Raw genomic sequence first — 16,886 nt, 5'->3', positions numbered from 1 at the left:
ACCGTGTTCAATATGAGATGGATTAGACTTTGTGACTCAATCAGACATTGAAAGAAAGCTCTTTCTGTTGCTGTTTGGCACTCTGTTTTTGGTTTAGAGACTGTAATGTAATGGCTTAGAAACTACATAAATCTAGTGGTCAGTTGTAGAAATGCCAAATAATTTTATACGAATTTTGATCTGTTGTTCTCTTATTTTTTGTGTACATTTTCTTAGACAATTTACAATGCTTAACATAAATGAGTGCAACCCACTTGGAAAAGAGTTTTTTTCTTTTTAAATCCATTTTTCTGTGAATATTGACAATATATATTGCTGCATTTTTACAAAACAAGTTTAAAAAACACATATATACAGACAGACACACATATTTATTGACAAAAGTATGGTCACCTTGAGTCCAGGACAGGGGTGCCCAAACTCGGTCTTGGAGGGCCAGTGTCTGGCATATTTTAGTACCAACCACAATTAAACACACCTGAACCAGCTAATCAAGCTCTTTCTAGGTATATTAAAACTTCCAGGCAAGTGTCTTGAAGGAAGTTTGAGCAAATGCAGGACACCAGCCCTCCAGGACGGAGTTTGGACACCCCTAGTCTAGGATAATAGTAATACACTAAATTTTAAAACTTTTAATACTATAATAAATTAAACTATACACAATAGTCACATTTAATTGTACACATGTAATATTAATGGTAATATTTAATTTGTAATTTTTTTTGGCAATCTTGATTAACTTTATACTGTTAACACATTTATTGGGGTGCACTTATTCTTTCGCAATGATCCTAAAAGTTTTTTTGTTTCAGTTTTGAATTTGGTATGTGAAACCATTAAAACAGATTTTCACAAAATATTATTGTACACATAATATTCCAGCAGGCACAGGATGTCAACATGACGTCAGATTGACGTTGTACCCCAGTGTCGGTTAATGTCAGAACTCAACGTCAGACCGATGTCAATGTCCAGCGTCCAACCTAAAATCAACCAAATATCAACGTCTAATGATGTTACAGCTTGATGTTGTGTGAACGTTACGACTGTAACTTCAATCAGACGTTGGATTTGGTTGCCATACCTGATGAATAAATGTTAGTATTTGATGTTAATATGATGTTGATTCAAGATGTTGACTCCACATTGGATTTTGGTCACTTTCCAACGCAACCTAAAATCAACAACATAAGGTCTAATTATGTTACAGCTTGACGTTGTGTGGACGTTACCACTATGACGTCTATCAGATGTTGGATGTTGGTTGCCATACCTGACGAATCAATGTCAGTATTTGCTGTCAATATGATGTTGATTTAAGATGTTGGCTCAATGTTGGATTTTGGTCACTTGTCAACCAAATATCAGCATCATTTAATGTCGTTACTGGACGTCAAAATAACATTGTCCTTAGACGCTGGATAGACATTGAATTTTGTTCACCTGATGTCACAGCCTAAATCTAACCTAATATTAACTTCTTTCGACATTGTGTGCATGCTGGGATTAGTTTAAAAGTGAAATTGATATTTTTTTGAGAAACCTGTAGTGGTGTCCTCTTTTATGTTGAGCACTGTATATTTAATATGAATAGTTATTTATATAAATATTTTATTTAGTTTTTAAAGCTAGCTGCAAGTTGCATGACTACGTGTGCCAACATGCCATTTAATGGATGCCAACTGTGAGGTGTTGTGTCAAACACGGCGTCTGGAATTATTAATCAACACACTGCCATTTGTATAAAATATCTTGTCTTGTATACAGTATATATATGAATGCTACAAATCATTTTAAAAGACAGAAGAATCAACTGGTCAACATTGTCTTGCATAAAAAGTATTTCTGCAAACAAGATTTCTGATTAACCTTTTCACTCGTCCTCAAATTGTGGCCTTATATTTCAATGATACCACATATAATCATTGAATATAATGTACGTTCCCACCAAAATCCAATATTATTTTTGGGTTAACTTAAGAAATATGTACAAATCGTGCACAGGTTGTGGAAGATCTGGGATCATTTATTTGAATTCATAACATGTATAATAAAAGAAAAGGTAAACAAGAAGGAATTAAATGAAAAAGTTCAAAACAAAGACACTGTGTTAGACTCAAATGGTGTTTTTTCCACTGGAAATGTTAAAAATAAATATTTTCTGTGTTATCTTAAAATTTAGTGGCCTCAAAATATATTTGAACACTTTACAATTAAACGTTCATGAAAGTCCATGTTCATTCATTCATTTTCCTTTAGCTTAGTCCGTTATTTATCAGGGATCGCCACAGCGGAATGAACCGCCAACTATTCCAGTACTACACTACAGCCGATTTCATTTACCCAATTCACCTATAGCGCATGTCTTTGAACTGTGGGGGAAACCAGAGCACCCGGAGGAAACCTACGGAGGAACATGGTAAACTCCTCAGAAATGCCAACTGGTCCAATCGGGAATCGAACCAGCGACCTTCATGCTGTGAGGCAACAGTGCTATCCACTGAGCGACCATGCCGCCCCAAAGTCCATGAACATCAACATACTGAAATAAAAGGCTCAGCAGCTTGACTGTGATCGCTTTTTAAAATATTAACCCGAATTAATGTGTAAAAAGTTTTGATATTTCGCATGGAATTAAATTGAAGGGTGCTCTTTGAGTGTTCGAGTGTATGTTTTGGGACCACTGTGTTCTCTGTATTTACATTTTTTGGAAAAGCCATATAGAAAGGAGTTAAAGTACTATCAGCAAGATAGGAAAAGCACGTGGCATTAAGCGGTACACTGAGTTCTTGGGTACGTCTTGATAAAAGGCTGGGATTATCCCTCATTTACTGTCCAGGTTATGTGGAGCCATTTACAGCACAGCTCTTCTGTCCTCCAGAGGAGTTTGTTTGAGAAGAGGAGCGAGACGAGGCTTCATCAGCGCTTTGAAAAAGATCCTTCAGTTTTGGATGAAGGTCGCCCCACACATCACCCATCTGAAAAATAAAAAACACCAATCAAAATACAGCGTTCGACGACTAGAATAACCAGAAGTCTCAAAAGACTTGTTTGAAACGCACCTCTTTGTGGCCTTGTATTTGCGAGTTGACAAATGTGCCAAGTATTGAAGTTACGAGGGGCAGATTAGTGAAGACCAGCTGGGTTTCTTGATGCAGACACAAAAGGGAGAAATAGCTCCTCATCTCCATGGTGATAATTGTGTTTTCCTGCTGTAGGAAAAGAGATAGTTAGATTTTCGTCTAGATACTGCAGCCTCAAATATAATTTGATTTAGCTCACGTCCCAATAGTTTACATGGAGGGATTTATGATTAATACTGCAAACAGCCATTAGGGGGCACTCAAAATGTTTGAGTCCCATTTATTTACATGGAGAGGATGAAGTTTATGAGCTATATTACTGCCATCCACCAGGGGGTGCACAAAATATTCTAATTTGGCATTGTGTAATTTAGCGTTTCTCAACCACGTTCCTGGAGGACCACCAGCACTGCACTTTTTCTGAGTCTCCTTAATCAAATACAGCTGATTTAGATCATCGGCTCATTAGCAGAGACTGAAAGATCTAAAATGGGTGTGAAAGATAAAGGAGACATCCAAAACATGCAGTGCTGGTGGTCCTCCAGTAACATGATTAAGAAACAGTGGTCCAATTCATACCTGGCAACATTTTAGGGGAGTGCGGTGGCAACGTGTGTTTGTCTCTGAATAACACAGTTGAAAACCGGGTTAGTAACTGCACTGTACTGTTTTGTTAGTTACTGTACGATGGACCGGGTTTCGGATGGCCAATGCAATCGGATACTATTCCAAGGATGGCGCTCCGAGGGTGTCACAGACTGTACCAAAAATCTAAAAAGCTGAGGACCGGGAGCGGGGTGAAATTACATGAGTTTTCTGGGAGAAATGATGGGTCTAAAATATGGGAGACTCCTTGGAAAACCGGGATTGTTGGCAGGTATGGTCTAATTGTTTTATATGAAGAGAATGGGATTTATGAGCTATACTACAGGCAGCCACTATAGGGGAGTATTTAAAATGGAGAAGGCAGGGTTTATGACCTGTAGCCAACCATAAAGGGGTACTCAAAATATTTTGCCTTCCCTTTTCAGGATGTGTGAAGCACGCTTCATATAAGCAGTTGCTTAATCTTGTGCTCATTAAAATGCTGTTAGAATCTAAGTGTATATGTGCTTTTCTTAAATATGTATTTACTTTAAGGTTATTTGATCATTTTTGATTAATGATAATCGGATAAAAGTTTTCACCTTCAAGTTTAATATGGTACAAGAATTTTAAATATTGCCATTCCGGCTTTTATTTATTTTTTTTATCTACATGTTTTATAAGGGGTTCCATACTTATTTAGATGCTTTAAATTTCCATGACTTGTTAATGACCTTTCCAGTCATTCTTAGTCACTGGATTGAATGACTTGTAATCATTTGAAAAGCATTTGCATTTAATTTGACTATTGTGTCCTGCTTTTTTTGGCATCTTTTACAGCAACTTGAGTGCACCTTGAAGTTAGACACTAGTTCCCCACATCATGCACTGCTAAAGAAGCAACATGTAATCTGGCAATACAAGAAGAATTGGTGAGCAGGGCCAAACAATCTCCAGACATTTTATATTACTATTTCTGTGTTGCTTAAGTTAGTAAAAAAAAATCTGCAGATTTATGCGCAATTATTTTAAGTGTAGGAGCTGAAATCTGAACACATAAAATATCCAACCACTTGTTCGATAAGCACAACAACGTGTCTTTTGTATAATACATTGACTAAAAGAAAATGTTATTAGTTTTATTGAGCTTAAATACTTGCAATGAATAGATAAATAGACTGAATGATAGGTTTAAAATCGGTGGGTATAGATTCTGTGTGGGCCTATTGATGAGTCAAAGTCACATAATCTGACAAAGTGACTGTCAGAACAAAGATATATTTTTAATTTTTAGATATAAAGTGGACCAATTATACCGGTTTTTACAAAATGTAAAATAAGTCTTTGATTTTTAGTGTGTATGTGAAGTTTTAGCTCAATATATAAAACAAATAAAGTTTTATAACTCTGAAACAGCCCCTTTAAGGCCTTGATGCTTATTATGCCATTTCGGTGACTTTTGCTTTAAATTCAAATGAGATTGTGCTCTTTTTAAAAGAGGGCGGAGCTACAAATGCCTATGTGTCAGCATAGTAGCACATTCAAAAACAAGACTATCATCCTATGCTAATGAGGGAGAGATGGTTATTAATGGGCAGGGCTTTCGCCCACTGTTGACACACACAATCGGAGAATGTCAATCAAAGTGTTTCTTCGGTCTGCTTTTATAAAGTGTGATTATAAAAAAATTAAATGAATACATTTTAATAATTAGAAGCTGGTAATATTCACACACAACTGTGTTTAAACCCCTTATAAAAGTGACTTTTGCATAATAGGTCCCCTTTAGTCTACACTTACAGTTGAAGTCAGAATTATTAGCCCCCCTTTGAATTAGTTTTTCTTTTTTAGGTATTTCCTAAATTATGTTTAACAGAGCAAGGAATTTTTCACAGTATGTCTGATAATATTTTTTATTTTGGAGAAAGTCTAAACTGTTTTATTTCGACTAAAATAAATGCAGTTTTTTATTTTTTAAAACCCATTTTAAGGTCAAAGTTATTAGCCCCGTTTAAGCTACATATTATTTCAATAGTCTACAGAACAAACCATCGTTATACAATAACTTGCCTAATTACCCTAACCTGCCTAGTTAACTTAATTAACCTAGTTACGCCTTTAAATGTTACTTTAAGCTGTATAGAAGTGATTTGAAAAGTATCTAGTCAAATATTATTTACTGCCATCATGACAAAGATTAAATAAATCAGTTATTAGAAATGAGTTATATTTTTATACAATAAGTGTGTTGAAAAAAATCTCTCCGTTAAACAGAAATTGGGTAAAAAAAATAATTAAACAGTGGCTAATAATTCAGGGGGCTAATAATTCTGACTTCAACTGTATGTATAGCTTTGTCTGCTTAAGTGTGTGTGTACAGTATTTGTTACCTGTGAGAGTCGAGACTCTGGCTGCTCAATGCTGTTCTGGTACTTTAAATGTGTACCCACAGGCCCGCTGCGCTTTTCAAACGCTCTCTGATGCTCTAATAACACACCGCTATCATGTCGATCACACAAGTCCTACAAACACAAACACATAAATACATATATATAATAGCATTGCTATGTTGTTTATATTGTATTGTTAAAGTTTAAAACATCAGTACTCCAAAATAGTGTATGACTGAACTCCTAAGTTACTCCATCTTATATAGTTAGTTTGCATATGCCTCTTTAACATTAATTATCAGAGACAGTGCTCACTTTATATGACTGCAGCTGTTCAAGAAGAAGGTTGAGTTTCTCCACCACTTCATCTTCTTCTCTGGTGCCCTGGTGTGGAAAAGGGGTTTGAAATAGTCAGTTTAATTTCCAGAACAGAATTCCCTCAGAAACTGAAATGACAGTCACATTATTGTGGGTGTCAGACTATTCCAGTGATCTGCGGACTATGTGCAGTGGTGTTTGTGATTGTATTAATGCAGTAATGCTCCTGTTTTAATACCTGGTGTGCAGCTTTGTCTGCGAGAAGACCAAACTCTCCTGACAGCTCTACTAGTGACTTCCTCTGTGTTTTCCAGGCTTTGCTCACTATTGCGTCCTCTGGCAGGTCTGATGTGTCTGAACCCAGTTCACTGTAGATAAATCCAGTAATACCTTCATCACACTTCAGTTTTAACATAATAATGATGCATTGATGACATTGATTATTTCGGAGATGTCCACCTATAGGTCATGACTGGCGCTCATCACTCGTGTATCCAACGAGGGCAGCATTTCCTCAGCTAGACATACTGACATTTGCCCCTGACTTAACGCCCCCTGGCTAATTTTTAATTGCACATTTCAATCAAGTTGGATTTAATCAATATGTTCTCTTTTTGAAATTATTAAAAAATAAAAGCTAAATTCTTAAAATAAAACTGATTAGATTTTATTACAGACACATAAAAATAATTTCAAAGCAAAAACTGCCCTAAAAACAAAATCAAGAAAATAATTTTGTTAAATAAAGTGCACATATTGATATTAATGAAATCTTCAAGGCCACAGAATGACTTTTTACAGTGTACACACTACTCATCTTGCTAATTAAAAAAATCATGTTTTCAGTCAACTAAATCTAATTAGATTATGTTATATTATTGTTTAATTTTATAATTTTACACACACACACACACACACACACACACACATATATATATATATATATATATATATATATATATATATATATATATATATATATATATATATATATATATATATATATATATATATATATATATATTTATTTATTTATTTATTTATCTAATATATATATCTAATCTCATTCCAGAATTGTGGTTACATTTTAAGAATTTTCCATTAATTTCTTTTGGGATGAGATACAACAAATGAATAATTTACACTAAATTAACTTTTATTAATGTAAAATAATGCAAAATGTTTAATTTGATAGGGTTTGTAACTTATTAAACATACTGTCACACTTTTTCAAACATAAGACACTTGATATTTTCCACCATTATGTGCTTTAGCTCAAGATACTAACCTCAAAGAAGATGCCACATGCCATGTCTAAAAACAGAATTTGATGTGTTTTCATCATATTATTTTATTTTTTAAATAAGAAACTTACTAAAACAACCCCGGCTGGGTCAGTAGGCATTTCTGTGTGGAGTTCGCATGTTCTCCCTGTGTTTATGTGGGTTTCCTCCAGGTGCTCTGTTTCCCCCACAGTCTAAAGCCATGTGCTATGAATTGAATAAGCTAAATTGGCTTTAGTGTATGTGTGTGAATGAGTGTGTATGGGTGTTTCCTAGTACTGGGTTGCAGCTTAAAGGGCATCCGCTGCGTAAAACATGCCGTATAAGTTGGCGGTTCATTCAGCTGTGGTGACCCCAGATTAATACTAAGGACTAAGCCGAAGAAAAATGAATGAATTTACTGAAACATCACAAGTACATAAGTTATTGAAGGCTGCTATTGGTGTATCCTAAACATTATGTAAAAGTAATAAAAGAGTAATGACATGACTCAATATCTTCCAGAATTTCCCGCCGGAGGAAGTGACATCACTTAGATGTTACACATACAAACATTAGGTATTGTTTTAGATAATGTCCTATAACTTGTGTTATTATTCAAAACTTTTTGATTAGAAACATAATTTAGGTTTATCTTAGAGACTCAAGAAGCAATTCTAATGTAAATCAGTGTTTCTCAACCACGTTTCTGGAGGACCACCATTTTCCATGTCTCCTTAGCCAAACACAGCTGATTCAGATCATCAGCTCATTAGCAGAGACCGAAAGACCTGTAATGAGTGTGACAGACAAAGGAGACATCCAAAACATGCAGTGTTGGTGGACCTCCAGGAATGTGGTTGAGAAACACTGTTGTAGATAATGAATATGACATCTACAGACTGCAGTGTTTTTCACCTCAGGTCTTTCCCAAACATGAGCAGGTCTGTGGAGTTCTCCCGCGAGCGCTGCGCCATCCGCTCCGCCACATCTCTGAGCTTGTAGAAGCTGCTGTGGATGCTGGCGATCACCTCTCGGTTGGCGGCCGCCTGGCTCTGGATGTCCTCGGGCAGGTACACCTTGAAAATCACAGTTGAAGTGAGAGTTATTAGCCCTCCGTTTCATTTGTTTTTCTTTTTAAAATATTTCCCAAATGATGTTTAACAAAGCAAAGAAATGTTCACAGTATGTCTGATCATATTTTTTCTTCTGTAGAAAGTCTTATTTGTTTTTTATTTTGGCTAGAGTAAAAGCAGGTTTTAATTTTTAAAAAACATTTTAAGGCTATATATTTTTCGATAGGCCACAGAACAAACCATCGTTATATAATAACTTGCCTGATTACTCTAACCTGCCTAGTTAATTAACCTAGTTAAGCCTTTAAATGTCACTTTAAGCTATAGAAGTGTTTTAAAATATCTAGTCAAATATAATTTACTGTCATCATGGCAAATATCAAAATGAGTTATTAAAAATCAGTTATTAAAACTATTCTGTTTAGAAATATGTTGAAAAATCTTCCATCAATCTGTTTAATCTCTCCGTTTAACAGAAATTGAGAAAAAGAATAAACAGGGGAGCTAATAACTCTGACTTTATGTAGAAGAGGCTAGCTATAAGTGCTGTGCAGGTAAACCTCACTCCTCTGACCTCTAAAGGTGCTCTAGCGTCAGACGCTTGAGGTCATGGTCTTTAGCCTCCTTGAGAGCACCTGACTCCCATGCGGAAGGTCGCCAGTTCGATACCAGCATGAAGCGGGTTGGGTGGCGTAGGACTGGCCGGGTTACATTTACATTTCACTCTCCTAATTTACATTTATGCCTAATGTACTGTGGTGATACACAACGTCTCAATAACATGTTTTTTTCTTTCCAAATGATATGTGACATGGACAACAAAACCTCTCATAAAGCTACATTTTTGGAAATTAAGATGTTAACATAATTCGAAATCTATCTAAGCTTTCCAGTGATGTACAGTTAAAGTCAGTTAGTTATTAGTCAGTTATTAGCCCCCTTTTGATTATTTTTTTTTTAAAAATATTTCCCAAATGATGTTTGACAGAGCAAGGAAATTTTCACAGTATGTCTGATAATATTTTATCTTCTAGAAAAAGTCTTATTTGTTTTATTTCCGCTAGAATAAAAGCAGTTTTGAATTTTTTAAAAACTATTTTTGGGGCTAAATTATTAGCCCCTTTAAGCAATTTTTTTTTCCGATAGTCTACAGAACAAACGATCGTTATAGAATAACTTGCCTAATTACCCTAACCTGCCTAGTAAAATATTACTTAATGTCATCATGGCAAAGATTAAATAAATCAGTTATTAGAAATAAGTTTTTAAAACTATTATGCTTAGAAATGTGCTGAAACAATCTTCCCTCCATTAAACAGAAATTGGGGAAAAAAAAATAAACAGGGGCGCTAATAATTCTGACTTCAACTGTATGTCCGGGATTTTGGATGAATAGGAATCTCAGTTATCAAAATGAGAAAATTTTCCAGATTAAGTTCTTACACAGTAAAATCAAAAAAGTTAAGATAATTCAAACCATATAAGGGAACCGATTGCAACAAACCATTTAAGTTCAAAAACTAATCCTAATGAGTACTGTGAACTTAATCCATTTTAGTAAACCAAGCAACGTGAGCACAGTAAATCCAGATAAATGAAGAGAACTCAAACCATCTGTGTACTGTGAAACCCAATACGTTAAGGCAAGTCAAACCATTTGAGGAAACCTATTGCTACAAACCATTTGAGTTAAAAAATTATTTATATGAAAAATGTGAACTTGCTAAATTTAAGTTGAAGTAATGAGGAATTTCATTAACTCATTACCTTCAACACTGAGTTCAAAACTCTTTTCAAATATGCAGAATTAACTTTCAGTCAATTTTGAGTTAACTACACTCATTTCATTTGATAAAGTTGACTGTTGGGTTTTACAGTGTAGTGATGCATATTAAGCTACTAAAATAATATTTGATGGAATTAATTTAGAAAGTGTCTTTATGGAACAATATATCATCCTAATGATTTTTTAGCATAAAATAAATGCTTTTACTCACCTTGCCATGCAAAGCAATCTGGGAGATGAGAAACTCATCACCTGTCTTTTTATATGAATCACGCAGTTTGTTTTGGACATCCTGTAACATACAAATAGAAAGTAACATGATGAACTCCTGTTTTAATATTCAACAAATATTCATACGCAAACAAACTAGTCCTCTAAAGTTGGATTACTGTCCCCCCTCTGCTGGCTGACAGGACTTACTGCACTGCTGGCTGACAGAAAAATGTTGACCAGCTGATCTCCGGCCAGGACTGGATGTCTAATCACCAGGGTCATGAACCTCTGTAAACCACGACGGCGACTGTCATTAAACTCTCTGTCTGATAGTGAGTTCAAAACTAAGAATTGGGAGGAAGAGAGAGGGGGTGGGGATTTAGTTGTTTGAAAACTAATAAGACCTAAGAAAACAAGCTCAACTGGAGAGAAATTTGTTCAAATCTCACCGCCTTTAAGGATGCGCTTTGGCGGCAGAGGTGGGACCATCCTGTAGATGAACTTTTGCAGGAGCAAACCGTGAAACACCTCGAAATCACTGTACCTGCGCTGAACCGGGATCTGGAAACACTGTCAAATAAGTACACATATATGTTGGTCAAGAAATGGTCTATTTTAGTGTCCCCAAAAAGATTAATTCAATAAATGACTTTATACAGCCAATTCAAGGTTTTAAATATCAAATTACTTTATACATATAAAACAGCAGGCGACGCAGTGCACCGTAGGTAGTGTTGTCGATCCCAGTTTACTAAAGGGGCTAAGCCGAAAAGAAAATGAATTAATGAATATAAAACAGCTACTTCAAAATTTTAAATATCAAATTACTTTATATAAAATAGCTAATTCAAGATTTTAAGTATCTGATTACTTTATATACACATATAAAACAGCTACATTACGGATTTAAATATCAAATTACCATAAACAGCTACTTCAAGATTTTAAATATCAAATTACTTTATATAAAACAGCTACTTTAAGGTTTTAAATATCAAATTACTTTAAATACACATATAAAACAGCTACTTTAAGGTTTAAAATATCAAATTACTTTATAAAAAACAGCTACTTCAAGGTTTTAAATATCAAATTACTTTATATAAAACAGCTAATTTAAGATTTTAAGTATCTGATTATTTTATATACACATATAAAACAGCTACATTACGGTTTTAAATATCAAATTACTTTATATAAAACAGATACTTCAAGGTTTTAAATATCTTTTAAAAAATAAAACATCATAATTTGTTTGAAATAATGTTAACTACTACAAACAAACTACAAAACTATTATTACTTACATCATTATTACACAAACAAACATGTAAAAAGATCAAACATAAAGTTAGAAATAGATTTCATACAGTCAAGCCTGAAATGGCTTGTGAATCATTTTGGGCTTGACTGTATAAATTAAAATGACCAGAGGTACTGCTCATGCAGTTTGTTAGAGGTCGTTCAGTGTAACAGTCACAAAAAGCCATTTTAAAAGCAAATAAAAAGCGGATATTTGGCAGTCTCTGAGGTTAAAAAAGTGCACTGAGGACCATGCTGTGCCCAAGAAGAAATTTTAATTTTTATGGTGTTACAAAATAAGTTGCTAAACAATTGTTTATGGTTAGATGTGTCTTAAAATAAGTAAATGTGAATAATAGTGATTAACTTTACTCGTCTCTGCTCAACTTTACTGTCAGTGCAAAGTTTTTGTATTTCATTCATTCATTCATTTTCTTTTGGCATAGTCCCTTTATTCATCAGGAAATGAACCACCAACTTATCCAGCATATGTTTTACACAGCGGACACCCTTCCAGCTGCAACCCAGTACTGGGAAGCACCCATGCACACATACACTACAGCCAATTTAGCTTATTCAATTCACCTATACCATATGTCTTTGTACAGTGGGGGAAACCGGAGTACAGAAATGCCATCTGACCCAGCTGGGAGTCGAACCAGCGACCTTCTTGCTGTGAGGCGACAGTGCTAACAGTCCATCTCACTGAAATAAAGTATTGCTTTAAAAAAGCTCTTTTTGTTATTAGAAATGAAATTGAGTGTACCTTGCTAACAATGCGATACTCCACATGTTTGAGAAAGGGCAGGCCTTTCCTCCGGGGCTCGATTTCCACCAGCACACTGTCCCCCAGCTCTTTTAAGGAGAGCCCATCCATCAGAGGGCCTTGCTGACCCAGATGCATCTTCAGCAAACACTGGTAGCAAACAGACGAAAGGTCCAGTCAAAAGTGTGCACATTATACAATGACTTTCAGGAGAGTCAATACAAAAGTTAATGAAAATTCCTAGCATTTTTAATAGTAAGAAATGTGTCTTTTTGTATATGCGTATGCAGTTGGTTTACATAATTTTACAATTAATAGACTCCCATTCAGATGTTTTTATTTAGACAATAACATGTTTTGTTAAATTAAGGATGCGATCAAATGAACAAAATCAACAGGAAATTGATTCCAAATATTTACACTCACAAGCCACTTTATTAGGTACACCTGTCCAACTGCTCGTTAATGCAAATTTCTAATCAGCCAATCACATGGCAGCAACTCAATGCATTTAGGCATGTAGACATGCTCAAGACGATCTGCTGCAGTTCAAAATGAGCATCAGAATAGGGAAGAAATTAAGGTGATTTAAGTGACTTTGAACATGGCATGCTTGTTGGTGCCAGACGGGCTGGTCTGAGTATTTCAGAAACTGATGATCTACTAGGATTTTAACACACAACCATCTCTAGAGTTAACAGAGAATGGTCACAAAAAGAGAAAATATCCAGTGAGCAGCAGTTCTGTTTATGCCAGAGGTCAGAGGAGAATGGCCAGACTGATAGAAAGGCAACAGTAACTCAAATAAGCACTCGTTACAACTGAGGTCTGCAGAAGAGCATCTGTGAACACACAACACGTCCAACCTTGAGTTGGATGGGCTACAGCAGCAGAAGACCACACCGGGTGCCACTCCTGTCAACTAAGGACAGGAAACTGAGGCTACAATTCACACAGGCTCACCAAAATTGGACAATAGAAGATTGGAAAAACGTTGCCTGATTTGATGAGTCTAGATTTCTGCTGCAAAATACGGATGGCAGGGTCAGAATTTGGCATCAACAACATGAAAGCATGAATCCATGCTGCCTTATTTCAACGGTTCAGGCAGGTGGTGGTGGTGTAATGGTGTGGGGGATATTTTCTTGGCACACTTTGGGCCCATTAGTACCAATTGAGCATTGTGACAACGTCGCAGCCAAGTATTGTTGCTGACCATATCCGTTCCTTTATGACCACAGTACCCATCTTCTGATGGCTACTTCCAGCAGAATAACGCACCATGTCAAAGTGTGAATCATCTCAGACTGGTTTCTTGAACATGACAATGAGTTCACTGTACTCAAATGGCTTCCACAGTCAGCAGAACTTAATCCAATAGAGCAACTTTGGGGTGTGGTGAAACTGGAGATTCGAATTATGGATGTGCAGCCGACAAATCTGCAGTAATTGCGTGATGCTATCATGTCAATATGAACCAAAACCTGAGGAATATTTCCAGTACCTTGTTGAATCTATGCCAAGAAGGATTAAGGCAGTTCTGAAGGCAAAAGGGGGTCCAACCCGGTAGCTAACAAATAGCCGATGAGTGTATACCTTAATCTAATTCTGCTCTTTTGAACTTTACATTAATCGCACATCAATAAAGCATGCATTAACTGAAACATACGTTAATAAGCAATAAAAGATTGATAAATGATTAATAAAAACTTCTTGAGCCCCAAATCAGCATGATGATTATGATGTCTGAAGCATCATGTGACACTGAAAATGTCATCACAAGAATTAACGTCATTTTAAAATATATTAAAATAGCAAATATATATTTTAAATAGTAATAATAATTCATAATGTGCATATTTTTACTATATTTTTAATTTAATAAATGCATGGCGAGCATAAGAGACTTATGTCCATTCTGGCATTAACTGAAATGGCTACTTTTGCTTCACATTTATCCACACCAGAACGATTTGAATTTCTCAATAATAGTGGCTGATTAAGTAAAAAAATTCAATATCCATTTGTATTATATAACACTCAAGCAAATTACTAAAAACATACAGCAGAATATTGTGATGGATTTAGAGTCATCCCCAATATGGTTTAAGTGAAGCGTTTTTAATCTTCAGCAGAACAAAGTGACCTATTTCACATCGGATAGCAAAAGTCGCTTTGGATAAAAGCGTCTGCTAAATGACTACATGTAAATATAAATGTAAAAGCGATGCTTAAAATGAACATTTCTGACGTAAATATCTATGGGGTATTTGATATTAATGTGCATACGCCTATAGGTACACATTAATTAATAACTTTTGTTATTCATCACCATACGTTGTACTATTTGTCATTCATTCTATATAGATATAATGCAAACACAATATCAGTACGTTCTGTCCGTCTCTCGCGTCTCGGTGTGTAAGTACATGCTGTAGGGTTGTAAGCTGCTGGTAAAAATAGGTTTTGTTACCTTGTCACTGGAGCAATAGGTGATCTCAGGTGATCTTCAAGTTGATGTGCTCTGATGAGGGTAAAAAAGGGTTTAAAATTGATATTATAATTCACATTTAGCTATATGACAAAACCGTCTATTATATATGTCTTTTTGTATATATATATATATACAAATATATAATACATTTTTAAATTAATTTTCATTATTAATAATGCAGCCTTTTTTTGTCCCTATATATATATATATATATATATATATATATATATATATATATATATATATATATATATATATATATATATATATATATATATATATATATATATATATGTATACACACACATATATACACCAAAAAGGTTTTATCATTTGTTTTGAACATCATTAAAATATATAAATTTAAATATAAACATACATGTACATTTATTTTCTACTTTTGATTAAAAATGTGTCTCTATTAAAACAAGCATGTCACAAACATGTCTAAAAAAGGAAAAATAAATGTAATATTTTAGATTAATGTAGACACAATGCACAAATAAAACAATTCCTCTATTCGTCAAACACACAAGCTGACTTGAGATTGTAAAGTTTCTTCGCTGCTTACCAGATTGCCAATGTGTTCAGTGTTCGTTTCACTCAGTGATTCCCAAGGGACCTTTGTTTAGACCCGATCTGATCTCTTCACGCTCAACATCTGACTGCGGCTGTAAAGACTAACAGATCAGATAACAGTCTCTCTCTCTCTCTCTCTCTCTCTCTCCATCACTGCTCTTTCCCTCCCTCTTCGCATCCCTCAACACATATTACCATTAATCACCTTAAGAGGATAGGACCTCTTTAAAAAAAAAACATCACAGCCTTGGAAGGCAAGCTGGAATTAAAGCTTATGTAACTGTGTTATAATAATGAGAATGGCTCTGCACAAGATTTAGGGTATTTGTACAGACTTTAAAAGCTTTGCAACAGAGCTGCTTGATGACTAGAAACAAGCAAGAGAGGGTGATTCAGGACACTTACACGTTCATTACAGTTTCATTGATGGAAAAGAAGAGCATAGCTGAACATTGTTTTAAGGAAATTATTAAAGCAATATTAACAGGTGGCTTTTAATACACTCTTGTAATCCCTAAAGCAAATCCATCTACAGTATGAGATGTCCATCATCACGTGTGGGTAATGTGATTGTGCTAAATGACCAACGCAAGGTCATAAGCACTGCTTTTTCCCTGCACAGTTACCATTAAATATTAAATTATAGCAGCAGTGGAGGATTATGTCCCCTGTAGTGCTGCAGCTGTTCACCGCTTCCGGTTTCTGTATAACATTATTTTAATGACTATCAAATCATCACAATTTGATAAATTAGTATGTCACATAGCTACTTTGATATATTGGGGAAATGTATTTATGAAATGTATGAAACATTATATGCATATACAGCTGAAACCAGAAGTTTACATACACTGTATAAAAAGGCACATAACAATTTTTAAAAAAGGGCAGATGTTAATGTGACTAAATTTTTCCTCTTTTAGGTAAGTATGGATTATCAAATTTGTTTCTGTTATGCTTAATAGCAGAATAAAGAGAGAGATATGTGTTGAGAAATTTGTATAACTTTTCTTGAATGTCAAGTTTACATACA

General features: G+C 34.9%; 1 protein-coding gene across 2 annotated transcripts; it reads right to left on the bottom strand.

The window, feature by feature from the left end:
• Nucleotides 1-171: 171 nt before the first annotated feature.
• Nucleotides 172-16,154, bottom strand: snx8b (sorting nexin 8b). Of its 2 annotated transcripts, none has more exons than XM_009306530.4 (12): nt 15,846-16,154; nt 15,254-15,304; nt 12,781-12,930; nt 11,163-11,283; nt 10,921-11,057; nt 10,712-10,792; nt 8,557-8,717; nt 6,615-6,744; nt 6,374-6,442; nt 6,059-6,190; nt 3,063-3,212; nt 172-2,978 (listed from the first exon to the last, which is right to left on the bottom strand). In XM_009306530.4, the coding sequence occupies exons 3-12, from the start codon at nt 12,916-12,918 to the stop codon at nt 2,841-2,843; spliced, it is 1,257 nt and encodes a 418-aa protein (XP_009304805.1). In that variant the 5' UTR covers nt 12,919-12,930; nt 15,254-15,304; nt 15,846-16,154; the 3' UTR covers nt 172-2,840. The 2 variants fall into 2 exon arrangements, with proteins under 2 accessions (XP_009304805.1, XP_021331668.1); XM_021475993.3 differs by having other exon boundaries at nt 2,006-2,978; nt 3,063-3,209; nt 15,846-16,077.
• Between the last annotated feature and the right edge of the window lie 732 nt (nt 16,155-16,886).

The sequence above is a fragment of the Danio rerio genome, chromosome 1 (assembly GCF_049306965.1).
Source record: "Danio rerio strain Tuebingen ecotype United States chromosome 1, GRCz12tu, whole genome shotgun sequence".
NCBI lineage: Eukaryota > Metazoa > Chordata > Actinopteri > Cypriniformes > Danionidae > Danio > Danio rerio.
This window is presented reverse-complemented; position numbering and strand designations above follow the sequence as displayed.

Bases quoted from the DNA above. Each gene is read 5' to 3' on its own strand.
- snx8b (XM_009306530.4), bottom strand. From the start codon at position 12,918: ATGCATCTGGGTCAGCAAGGCCCTCTGATGGATGGGCTCTCCTTAAAA. The intron at 6,745-8,556 runs GTGAAAAACACT...ATTTATCTACAG, and splicing joins ATGTTTGGGAAAGACCTGAG to TGAACTGGGTTCAGACACAT. The intron at 6,443-6,614 runs GTATTAAAACAG...TTTCCACACCAG, and splicing joins CAGACAAAGCTGCACACCAG to GGCACCAGAGAAGAAGATGA.